The 12,857-nt window shown below is 40.2% G+C and overlaps 1 protein-coding gene across 1 annotated transcript in view; it reads left to right on the forward strand.

Annotated features, from left to right (window-relative positions):
• The window catches only part of COL4A5 (collagen type IV alpha 5 chain), a 90,535-nt gene that overhangs the window by 50,120 nt on the left and 27,558 nt on the right, over window positions 1–12,857 (forward strand). Inside the window, exons 16-30 of the mRNA XM_027465432.3 lie at window positions 144–188; window positions 289–342; window positions 517–558; window positions 1,040–1,172; window positions 2,024–2,197; window positions 3,344–3,427; window positions 4,686–4,778; window positions 6,092–6,162; window positions 6,369–6,560; window positions 7,011–7,179; window positions 7,829–7,921; window positions 8,012–8,116; window positions 8,720–8,817; window positions 9,082–9,232; window positions 9,880–9,993. Of these exons, the coding sequence (XP_027321233.1) occupies window positions 144–188; window positions 289–342; window positions 517–558; window positions 1,040–1,172; window positions 2,024–2,197; window positions 3,344–3,427; window positions 4,686–4,778; window positions 6,092–6,162; window positions 6,369–6,560; window positions 7,011–7,179; window positions 7,829–7,921; window positions 8,012–8,116; window positions 8,720–8,817; window positions 9,082–9,232; window positions 9,880–9,993 (1,618 nt within the window). The remainder of the gene's footprint in view (window positions 1–143; window positions 189–288; window positions 343–516; window positions 559–1,039; window positions 1,173–2,023; window positions 2,198–3,343; window positions 3,428–4,685; window positions 4,779–6,091; window positions 6,163–6,368; window positions 6,561–7,010; window positions 7,180–7,828; window positions 7,922–8,011; window positions 8,117–8,719; window positions 8,818–9,081; window positions 9,233–9,879; window positions 9,994–12,857) is intronic.

Below are 12,857 nucleotides of genomic sequence, written 5' to 3' on the forward strand. Positions count from 1 at the left end.
GGTTAGTATCTTTGAGGTATGTGTCATAAGAACTGCATTCTAGAGAAAGTTCAGTTTCTTTAAAAATGGGAAGTAACTTTATTTCCACAAAAAATCTTCACTTTTGAAGTATTTTATTTCAATGCATATTTATGTCTTTGAAGGGAAAGCCTGGCAAAGATGGAGAACCTGGTCAGCCTGGTAGGGATGTAAGTACCTCATACATTTCTGATCTCAGCAGACTACTTACAAGCTTTTTTTCTGATATTGAGAAGATCTGATTGTGATTGTTTCTCTCCTTTCTTGAAGGGTTTACCTGGTGGGCCTGGAGTTAATGGTGCTCCAGGAAGAGATGGTGAAAAGGTATGCTGAGTTGTCATTATTGCTATAGTAGCTTGTAAACCTGCCATCGTTTAGTTTAGTTCTGGCTGAGTAGTAATTGCATTGCCTGTGGTGCTAGAGTATTGAAGAATATTTGCTATAATTATCTTGTATTCTAACGTGCAATATAAAAAATGCTCTTAATTTCATTTGTAGGGTGAAAAAGGTGACACTGGTCCTCCCGGTCCCCCTGGAAGTGTAAGTTCCTGTTCCATTCTTTTTCCTCTGCATTTGGTTGACAGCGTGTCTCATCATAGTTCTGGGGTGACAGTGAGTGACATCTCCAGGTACAAACAAAAACTAACAGCACCAGCAAAGTTTTCATATGCTCACTAATAGAAATAATTATATCCTTCTTTTGAGATAGATCCTGTGCTCTAGGATTTGCACAGCTACAAAACCAAGGGTAGACTATTACCTCAAACCAGCAGAAATTGAGGCAGCTCCACTGAAGTCTTTTCTAACCATATTGTCCTGGCAATAAAGGTACTTTCTATTGGAAGTACTTTTTGCTGTAATTTTACTAGGTAATTCAGTGGAGTGGGAAAAGTATCTTGTCGTTAGTATAAGGTTCAAAGTACACTGAACTTTTCCTCCCTTACATCTCTTTATCTTTTCAGTGACTTTTCTTGGCTTAGTAATTAACAAACTGTTTCACATGAACATGAAACATTTACAGGTCATTTCAAGACCAGGCATTGATGCAACAGTGGGACCAAAAGGTAGCAAAGGATTGCCAGGACTCCCAGGAGCCAAAGGGGAGCGTGGATTCTCTGGTAGGCCAGGCCCACCTGGCTTGCCGGGTTCTCCAGGTAGGAGTGTAAGCATTAAAACAAGTTGTATATTCAAATGTATGAATGGATATTTAGCTTCATGGTCTTCCTTTTGACAGAAGGACTGAGCAGAAAGTAAAGGCAAAACTATTTAGAGCTCTATTTTCGAGCTAAATGTCCTTTGCTCATGGAGATAATATGAGGAATTCTGAACATTCATTACCCCTGCTGTGGTGAACAAAGGATGATAATCCTCAATGCTGTCGAACATCCTAGTTTAACAGTCTTAGAGTTAATTTATGTCATATCAGTTACCCATAAGGCTCATTATCCATTGCATTGCACAGAGAAAGTACTGTGTACCAGAAGTCTGGTACCTGGCCATCAAATCTAATCTTTGCGGCAGATTGGCCAGTAACAAAGGAAGAGGTGATCTGAGTCTACAATGGGAGTGCATGATGACACCTGGATTTATCTTATATATGCACAGAGAAGAATATTATAACTGTAATGTTACAGCATGTAAATGTTTTAAATGTTAGTTGTTTTTGTTTTTTTTTTTCCATCAGTCCTTCCTTTCATATGTCTTTTTGTGGTTTTGTTTCTTTTTGGTTTGTTTATTTTTCCTTTTTTCTTCATAAAATGTTTGCTTAGTTGTTGAATTTCAGCTCAATTTTTCAAATAAAAATCTCTCAAAATAGAAAATGTGCATGTGTCAAAGTGCACATCAACATGTAGATTTTAATTCCATTAAAAAAAAAATCATGGTGTACTTACACAGAAAGACAGAGCCTTATCTGCAGCATGCTACTCATCTGTCACTGTCATCCTTACAAAAAAGGTAATTTAAACCTTTGAGCTATCAAGTAACTAAGTTCTTCCAATCGTAGGGGTCACTACTGTTGGTCCTCCTGGCCCACCTGGCTTACCTGGTGAGAGAGGACAGAAGGGAGATCCAGGTTTACCCGGTGTTTCCATTCCTGGACAGCCTGGACTTGATGGACCACGGGGACCTCCAGGACTTCCAGGTCCTCCGGGACCACCTGCACCATCTGTTCCTCCTGGTGAGTGATGATCATATAGACAGCAAAGAAAAGAGAGTGAATAGCTTTGACGTCCGTTCTTCTTGTTGTTAATTCTTCCTCCAGAGATGTAGTTTATCAGCAGCTGAAGCCCACAAGATTCCAAGCTATTCATATGTCCTCCACTCCCATTGCAAATCAGGACATTTGTAGGAAAGCTCTGGCCATAAAGATGATTACAGAATTTTTGAGTTCAATAGTGTGGGTTGCAATCTGGCTTTATCACGCTTTTTTCTACCTCAGGTAGTCCTGCCTTGACTGATCAATGAGATTCAGATAGACTGTAGGAGGATAAATCTTTTCAGGCTTGCAGGACCTTTGTGCTAACTCGCACAATAATGACAGTTCTCCAGAGCCAGACAGATTTGGTCCAGTTGTGCAAAATTAAGTATTTTTCCCAATTGATGTTAAATCCAATTTGATCCAACTGATGAAAATTACATTAAAATTTACACATAAGGCAGGAGGTAACCGCTTTGCTTTCTTGAATAAACTTAGCTTTTGTGATATCATCTAATCAGTGCTTGGAGGGGCTGTGGTACCAGAGGAGTCAGAGGAGTAACTTTTGACAGAATTCCAATTTCATTTCATAATTATGCTAGTGTGTAAACCATACACAATTAGCTTAAGAGTGAGCACTTCGGGTGAAAGCTTCTAGATCATATCTTGGATAAGGGAAGTGGGAAATGGGAGATGGAATTGAGAACTGGAAGGCTGTGATGGAGATAGGCTAACATGTTTTGGAGAGGAATCCAATGTCTAGATGGCATTGGTATGTTAATTCTCCTCAATCTGATGACATTTTGTATGTGTGTTTTCATGATCCTAAGCTAAATGTAGTGTAGAGGTGGACACGGACAGGCTATGGGAAGGAGGTTGTGAAGCTAAGCTGATGATTGTTGTTTAATATCCACTGATTTGTTTTCTTTTGAGTTTGGATTACATAGATGGGTTTTAGTAAACAGCCCAGTGTTTGAATTACAACAGTGTTTGGTCTGTGATCTTGTGTTTATATTAGAATACACACACACAAATACTCTAAGTACTTTTTTTTTTTATTTCTGAATACATGTATTTGGTGCTGCTGTCAGTCTAACACAAACTGACGATTAAACTTCTGCTTCTTAGGTGAAGGGTTATGTGAACAGGGGCCACCAGGTCCTCCAGGAATTCCAGGACAACAAGGCTTTACAGGGGAGCGAGGCCAAAAAGGTGCAGTGTCATGGCTATGGCTTTTTTTTCTTCTCTTATTGTTAAAGCTTATTAAAGAATGTAGCCTGCATTAAATGAGGGTAAATAGTGTCTCTTTCCAGTAGGGTTGTGTGCAGATGTTTTACATTTCTGAGCAAGAAATCTTTTTGTTTGAGCTTAGGATAGTCTCTAGTGTAAAAGCATGGGAATCTCAAAGTGACCGAGGGTTTAACCAATCTGAATGCAAGCCTAGTATGGGTCATGATTAAATTAAGATGGAGCTTCAGGTTTATAAGTACCTTCCAGGTAGATAGAAACTAAATATATTTGTAACAGCAATTGCTAACTCCATGTGAGAAAGTTTTATACTTCATGAATAAGTTTGACAGTTTTTATGGAAATCAACACTGAAATTATAAATGCAACATTCATAATTTGAGTTAGTCAGTCTAGAATGAGTTTGTCTGTTTGTTTGGTAAGCAAAGAAAGACATCTTTAATGTGTATCCTTGTTCCCAAAAAGACAACCTTGCAATGAGGATGCTGATACGGGTAAGTGAGAATCTTTTCCTAGCTCAACCGTGGACATCTTAGATGACTTTGGGCATCTTAATTTTGTACTTTATTCAAACAGAAGTATTTTTTTTTCCTGGAGATCGTAAGGATTAATTATCCTTAATGAAGTGCTTAGATACTGCAGTGATGAATGTCGTAGAATGACATGCCTGTATGTGAATGAAATTCCTAAACTTCTTGAAACCATTCCTTCTGTTTGCTTTTGTTGTTGTTGTTGTTGTTTTTAATTGTATATGTTTAGCCTACTGTCAAGTCAATAAGATATTCCCAATATTTATTTTGGGAATATGCAGTTTAAAGTTTGGATTTGAGTACATGTGTTTTGGAGTTGTAGTTTAAAGTATCAAATACTTACTTTGGAAGATGACTCTTCTGCTAAGAAGATGACTCTTCTGCTAAGAATCCACAGTTTCATTCTTGATTATTGAAAGCATATTTTCTGTTCTGTTTTGTTTCATTCTGCACAATCCTAAGTAAATTCTAATAATATCTGACTGATGGTTCTCTAACTCCTGGCAGCCAAAAAGCTTCAGTGTGGCCTTCATGGGGGAAGCCTTCTAATATTTAAGCCATCGTGTAATTACATAAATTCACTTTGAACTTGATACTACAGGCCAGTAGCAAGAAAGCAGTTGCTGTTGTGCTGGAATTTTTAATGTTTTTGAAGATGCTCAAGTATGCTTTTTCAATGCAACTCTTCATAGGTGATCAAGGAGACACATGCTTCAATTGTATAGGAACTGGAATATCTGGGCCTCCTGGGGAGAGAGGGCCACCAGGACCTCCAGGTAGTCCAGGTAAGGCTGTGGTCTTCCTTATCTTGCTTAATATATTCTATAAAGCTACCTTCATATTTGAGTATCTATGTATAACTGTCCTGGTTTCAGTTAGAACAGAGTTAATTTTCTTCCTAGTAGCTGGTGGAATGCTATGTTTTGGCTTAGGATGAGAAGGGGATTAGCTTAGGGATATGGTTTAGCTTAGGGATATGGTTTAGTGGGGACTGTTAGCGTTAGGTCAGAGGTTGGACTCGATGATCTTGAGGTCTCTTCCAACCTAGAAATTCTGTGATTCTGTGATTCTGTGAGAAGAGTGCTGATAACACCCCAATGTTTTAATTGTTGCAGAGCAGTGCTTATACTAAGCCAAGGACATCTCAGCTTCTTGCTCTGCCCTGCCAGCGGGAAGGCTGGGAGTGCAGCAAGAGCTGGGAGGGGACAGACCCAGGACAGGTGACCCAAACTAGCCAAAGGGGTATTCCATACCATCTGACGTCATGCTAAACAATATATAGGGGTGGCTAGCCAGAGGGAGGGGGGCCAGACTGCTCGGGGTTAGGCTGGGCATCGGTCAGCGGGTGGTAAGCAATTGCATTGTGCATCACTTGTTTGTACACATTAGTAGTAGTACTATTATCATCATTGTTATTATTATTACTATTGTTATTATTATTATTTTTTTTTTTTTTCCTGTCTTATTAAACTGTCTTTATCTCAACTCACGGGCTTCACTTTCCGTTTCTCTCCCCCATCCCAGAGAGGGAGGGGGGAGGGTGAGTGAATGGCTGTGTGGTGTTTAGCTGCTGGCCGGGTTAAACCACGACAGTATAACACTAATAATTTATTGTGTATTGTGTGCAAATTGAGTTGCACATTTGACAGCTCTGATATATAGGTGGTCCATGTCCTATCTTGCCCAGCCGGGGAGTATTATAAAGAAACAGATTGCACATATGTAAAACAAGCACTCAGTTTTGAAAATCTGGTCTTTCAAAAATAAATTATCTGATCAAAGACAGGCTCACAAGCATTCTCCCCATTGAAGGTGTACAGCTTGACGTAGATTGAACTGAAAGAGAAAAAATAATTTATATTTCTTGCTGTTCCTGAAATGATAGAGATGGAGCTTTCTAAGTTGGACATTCTTGGGCACTACTGATTTGACTTAGAGTTACAAATTTTGCTCTGCCAAAATAAAATTAAGTTTTCCAGGAACACTTGCTAAACCTTGCCTGGTTTTAAAACAACTTAGATATTATCTTGTAGAAACAATACGTTTGGTATTTACAGGTTCTATAGTTTTATGTTTTATCTTTTTCTGCACTACTCAGGTTCTCCTGGTTTTCCTGGACCAAAAGGTGAAAAGGGGCTTCCAGGATTAACTGGCCTTGTAGGGCCACCAGTAAGTGGTGCTGTTATGTTTTGTTGGGAAAACAGCATGTCATTTGTCTTATATATTTGGTAGAGCTGCATACAATAGATACAAATACTTGTCTTGTATGAATACTTCTTTTTTGTCCCTTAGCTGGCTTGAATGCATAATCACTATGCTGTACCTACCTCAGAGAGGAACTGAAAGGAAAACTAAGTATTTTCTTTTCCTCTCAGGGATTCCCAGGGCCTCCAGGTGCTCCTGGAAGACCTGGTCCTAAAGGAGACCCAGGGGATGTCCTGACTTCTCCAAAAATGAAAGGTGAAAAAGGAGACCCTGGCTTCCCAGGACCTCCAGGTCTTCCTGGCATAGATGGTACTCCTGGACGAGATGGACTGCCAGGTCTGCCTGGCCCTAAGGGGGAACCCGTGAGTTCCATTTTATGCTGTATTTGATGGGACAAATGTTTTGGGAAGTCTTGGATGAGTTTGGGATAGTGCAGATAAGAGGATGATAAATGCATATTTTTCTGAATGTGACTAACTCAGTAATTCTCTTCAGTAGATGCTAATCTAGTGATAATGTACAGAGTAGTCCCTGCTACCCGTCAGTGACTAAAAATAAACTGAGACTTCCCTAGGACAGAGTCAGATAGTCCCTTCTGCCATTCTCTGTATTTCACCTATATGGTGTGAGGAATTAATTAGCTAGGTGTAGACCTTATCTCTACCATGTTAATAAGATGCAGACAGCTAATGGCCTTGAGGGTTAGAAGGATGAAAGTTGCAAAGAGTTTCAAAACAGCACTAATGAAGTTCTTTGTTCCTTCACTAGTAAGTATGTGTTCCTCTTTCTCATCTTGCTCTTCCTTTTTTCAGGGCAGTGTTGCATTCAAAGGAGAAATGGGAATTCCGGGTGACCCAGGAATACCAGGTCTTCCTGGAGACAAAGGACTTCCTGGACCTCCTGGTTTTGGTCCACAAGGCTCACCTGGTGAAAAGGGCATCCAAGGTGTATCAGGTCGCCCAGGGCCTCCGGGAGTTCCTGGTAAGTTAGTCTCTTTGCTCTTGAACAAAAAATATATGATCAAGTTTTTTTCCATTGGCTCTGGGTAGCTTTCAGAAGAAAATGCTTTCAAGCTTCTCCCAAAGGCAGTGCAGGACCTGGTGTTTGGCAGCTCCCTTACTGAACTGAACCACAGAGTCGCAAACTGAGCAGAATTTGTATATGTTACTGTAGCCATTTGACTTGCCCTTTTGCTCTGACATCTAGAGAAGTTTATCTTGATTGACGATAGCAGTAATGCACTGTAACTACTACCTGGTTTATGCTTAATTATGATGCATCTACAGCTTTTTGAAAACAAAGGTTTGCTTTGAATGAGTTTGCTTTTGTTACTTTGTTGTCAACTGTACAGATCCTTATCAAGTTGTACTGATGTCAGCTATGGAAAATACTATTCACGTGATGGTACCTTGGAGGAAGCTAAAAAATGACCTTTCAAGAAAACTCTCTTACATAAACTGTATTTCTAAGCCTATATGGGGCTTAGGGGCAGATAGCCTATTGCCTAGTCTTTCTGGTCTTTAAGCTCCTTGTAAGCTTGGGACGTGGCTAGCAACTGTTCTTTCTCTTCAGAGAATTACAGAAAATAAACTCCCTTTGACTGATACATATTTCCTCTTCTCTGCTTCAGGTCCAAAAGGTGAACCTGGTCAGACTATTACAGAACCAGGAGTTCCTGGCCCCCCTGGTCCTCCAGGAAGAAATGGTGACCCAGGTCTTCCAGGTAAAGCAGCAACTAGATAACCATGGAGTTCCAGGAGCTTTTTATTCTGGCTGGCTCTTGATAACTCAGTTGATTTTCTTCTCTTTACAGGGGATCCTGGTCAGCCAGGTCAGCGAGGGTTGTCAGGCATCCCAGGTGCAAAAGGAGAGCCAGGTATTCCTGGCATTGGACTTCCAGGGCCACCAGGTCCAAAAGGTATGGTTGCAGCCATGTTGCTGTATTGTACCAGCTGAAAGAGGGGACATTGAGGGTTGTGCCTCTCTGCATTGTTGTAGTTAATTCACATCTCTAGAATCCTTTTAAAAATGTTTGTCTTGAATTCATACATATTTAGACTTTCAGAAATATCAGGAAAAAAAACTATGCTGAATTCTCATTCCTCTGTTGACTGTACTCCATTTTATGATAGCTTACATTTTTCAGTAATCCCAGGACACAAAAGCCAATGGGAAAAACTTGGAGAAATTGTGAACATTTCAACTTGACTCATTATTGATAATTGATCTCCAAATGGTCTCTCAAAATTGTATTGTTTCTGATGCGAATTGTTTGTAATTTTTGTTAGAGCACACAGAAAGGGAAGTACCCTCCTCTAAGTAGAGTCCCAGAGGTCCTTAGTGGGACACACTGCATACTCAAAGCTCTCTCAGCCAAATGGGCACCCCCCAAGTAAGCTTGAGCTAACAAAAAACTACTTCTCAGATTGCTTTTCATGATACCTGAACATTTCTGGAAGAGTTGTTCTAATGTTCTCTAGTGTCCTCTCCTCCGCTGCCCTAACCTCCATGTCATATGTAGGTTTCCCAGGAACACCAGGCCCCCCCGGAGCTCCAGGAACTCCAGGCCGACCTGGTCTAGATGGACCCCCTGGACCACCTGGTTTCCCAGGCCAGAAGGTCTGTGCTTGCTTGTTTAATACAAAATTTAATTTTCTTGGAAGTGTTTTTGCATTAGTGCGAGGTCAGTAGGGAGTTTTTCACCACTTGTCAGCTTTTGCTGGTGGGGAAGTCACATTCTCTATTTGGAGTTTGAATGAGGGTAGGAAAATGAAATTTAACTCTTAAGACTATGGGCATTTTTTCTTTGCTGCTCTAACATTTTTGGGAGAGGTTAAACTAAGAACCCTTCCCTTTTTAAAATGCATTGATTCTAATCAACAGGGGGATCGTGGATTTGGAGTTCCAGGACCAACTGGACCTCCAGGACCACCAGGCATAAAAGGAGTTCAAGGACCCAAAGGTGATCCTGGCTTCCCAGGAAACCCTGGTCTTCCAGGACGGGCAGGTTTTGATGGAACTCCAGGGCCCAAAGGTATGGTGGAGTCTTTCTGTTCTGTGTTGAACTTTTAAAACTGTAGATGAAGTGGGAGTCACATGGCAGTTAAATACAAGCAGAACAATTACATCAGGGTCCATTTTTCCAAAGTACAGACCCCTGTGTGAAAGGAAACATGTTCTCAAAAGGAAAAAATAAAATAAGAGCAAGGGAGTAGATAGCAGTTTGTGGGTTAGTATCTGAAAGTCTGTCATCTGGCATCAAATATTATTATGGGGTGGGGAGTAAAACTTTTCCAAAAGGATAGTTAATTGTTTTGATACTCTTCAAGTGGAAGCACCGTGCATTAGCAATGTGTGAATTCCTACTGTTAATCATTATCTGTATTACACTGCAGAGTATGTCTGGTGTGCTAGAGAGCATCTGTTGAGTTAATGGGGATTGTGATGCAAAACCACGTCTCTGTGTAGCCTAGAAATGTAAACTGCATGCAGTCCATAGAGAGAGCACAAATCTCTGGCTTGCAGAAATAGCCTCTGACATGTTTTATTTTCCTGTATCAGATTCATATTTGTTTGCATGCAAGGACAAGATTTCAAGTACCATATGCAGGCTTCACTCTGCATCTGTAAGCAAGCATCTCTGAACTGAATTCACTGTCTAACTAAAGCATGTTCTTTTAGGTGACCCTGGACCAAGTGGACCACCAGGACTCCCAGGCCCACCGGGCATCCCTGGCATCGGAGGACAAGGTCCACCTGGACCTCCAGGACCTCCAGGTCCTGTTGGCCCACCAGGTAAAATTTACATGAATTGTACCCTTAGGTTATTTCTGGCATATCACAAGCAGGGAGTTAAGGTCTCACTGAACAGATAAAGAAAAATAGCAAGTTTGTCTGTTGGAGTGGTTGTCTTGCCAGTTAAGTGGACAAAACTTGGTGTGTCATGTTTATTACCAAATTACATTCAGTCCTGCTGTTTGCATTATGTAGAGAGGTCTCCGGGGTGTAAAAGCCTGCTTTGGAGAAGACTTGGAGAGCCTCAGCAGAGATTCTAGGAAGTGTTGTGCACAGGTAGTAGTAAAATCTCTATGAAATACTGTTCGGTAGCACAACGTCAATGCAGAGGTTTTGAGGGGACAGACGAGGAAGAAAGCTGCCCTCAGATGTCTGTGCTGTCTCTGAAGGGAAGTAGATTGTATTTCATCTAAAATGACTGCTGACTATTGAAGATAGGAACTTCTTGCATCTCTGTGCACATCGTTCTATTCTCAAAGCTTATTTAGGGAAGTTCCTTGTTTCCTGCACTCAGTGAATGATCCTGCTGTGCACCAACCCCTCATGTTGCAAATGCATGGCTGTCAACTAGTGAGAACATTCTCTGTGGACTTAAGCCTGCCTACTGCTGAAACATTTCAAAATCCATCTGGTTCTTGCCGTGCCTGTTTGACTGTTTATATTGCATGCCTGTGACATACACTTTTTGTATTTGTTTGGATGCCGCTACAGGGGCTGGCATCGTTCACAATGCATGTTGAAAAAATTATGGTCAGTTGTTAAGAGCAAGAATCACAGACTGGCTGGTCTTACTCAGATCTTTATGCACTACAAGCTGAGACTCAGCAAAGTGCTTCTCTTTAAGGCAGGCAAGTGTTGGAGTAAAGAGGCCCCATGGAGTTTGATTTCTGCTCCAGTACATAGAGTGTGGATCATACTTAAATATATTATTTCCACTAGTTTCCCAGTTGGGAAAGGAATGTGTGTGATTGCTGCATCAATAAGCCTTGAATGTGTTGAGTGTTAAAAAACTATGGACTGAAGGAGTTTGAAAAATGTGCACAGAAAGTTCCTGAGCCATCAGGTAGGTTCTTCACCTGGCTTACTGTACTTATCGTACCTCTCCTGAACTGAAAGCTGCTTTTGAGGCTAAATGGAAACAGAAGGCAACTCAAGTGTGTGTTGCTGGGCAGAGGTATTAGAATGGTATTAGTTTGAATGTTTCATACTATGCATGTTCTTTTATCTTCCTGTAACATCTTTTCAGGTATTGGCCAGAACTTGATTTCATGTGATCACGGATTTATTCTGCAAAATATCAGTTTTGACAAATGCAGAATTACTAGTAGAGTCAGTGTGCCGAATTGCTTGTATTTTCACTCTTCATGTTTGTACTGACCAGTCATAGTGGCTACTAATGGCATGGCTGAAGCTCCACTTGAGTGGTCCTCATTATTTCATTTGACAGCACAATGTGCTTTCCATTCCTATATCCCAACCCTTTCCTCTTGTCTTACAATTCTGTTTTGATTCTGCTGCTTTACACAACAGTAGAGTAACGTTTCTGGGGGTCTGTTTTTCAGGTAGTTTGGAAAACTCTTGAGCGGCTTTCCTTGTTCAAATTTTCCTTTCTCTACAGCACCACCTCTTAAAATAATTTGCAGTAACTCAACAACCTTCTTTTTTTTTTTTTTTTGGAATGTGTGGCAAATTCCTCTAGAATTTATTGTGTTGTCTATATTATTCCAATTGTGATATGGTCAGACTTTTGAAAACCAGAAATTTAATCACAATGAATTTATATTTGCTAAGTATCTTTATCGTGCTAATTACTAAGTTTGTTCTACTACTGGGGTAAATGTTACTTCGACCATTTTTTTCAACTTGCTAATAGAGAACGATTTAAACATAATACATACAATCCCTATCCATCCTCTGGTATTGTTTTTTCTCTGCAAAGTAAGCAGTTCCAGGCACATGACACCATAGTTTAATGCAGTGGTAAGCAGCTGCCAAAGGGAGCATGCTTATAATTAACAAATAGAAGTCTACAGCCTGCGCAGTCAAGAAAACTTGATCTGACTTTTTAGCATGCAAAAAGCACATGAAAACATCACTTCTAAGTTTGTTCATGCCATTGAGAATGGGGGCCCCCATCTGTTGGAGCAATACTTCCTTGTGGTTATTTATGAGGTTTTGGCATAATGTCATAATCCCAGTACATCATGCTAGGGCATGTAACATGTAATATACCATCTCTGCAAGTAAAAAGATGTACATTTGAATCATAGAAGTCTGGGAAAACAAAACAAAGCAAGCAAAGAAAGAAAAAACATATTTAGTGTTTTGTGTGTGCGTAGAAGAATCTTTTTGAAAATCCCTATTTGAAGGGTTTTACAGGCATATGATGCAGATCAACAAGAAGCTAACTGGTAGGATGTACTCTGCTGTTCAAAAGGTATCCAAGCCAGTGTCTGCTACAGTTTCATGTAAGAGTTCAGAAGAATCTTGTTCCCCACTTGTGAAGAGAGGGCTAGACAAGGAGAGGGAATAATCCAATTTTTCAAAGAATGTTTCATCAATATTTGAAAATACCTCACTTGTGTTTTTGTTTCTATGTACAATGGTGGCTGCGCTTTGAACAAGATCCCCCAAGGTTCCTTACAGTCTGGTTTCTCTTACTGCATTAGTGTTGTATTCTTTGTACTTTTGTATTTTTGTTTTCAGTAACTTTAGGGTAGTGTTTTAGTTTTTGTTTGCCTTTTTTTTTTCTAATCTCTATGTGCTTTATTTTGTTTCCTAACTTAACGAATATTACAACTCCTTACTGATACCTGTCTCAACTTCCTGATGAGCTCTAACTCGTTGGCTTTTGAACCTCAGGT

The sequence above is a fragment of the Anas platyrhynchos genome, chromosome 10, assembly GCF_047663525.1.
Source record: "Anas platyrhynchos isolate ZD024472 breed Pekin duck chromosome 10, IASCAAS_PekinDuck_T2T, whole genome shotgun sequence".
Lineage (NCBI taxonomy): Eukaryota > Metazoa > Chordata > Aves > Anseriformes > Anatidae > Anas > Anas platyrhynchos.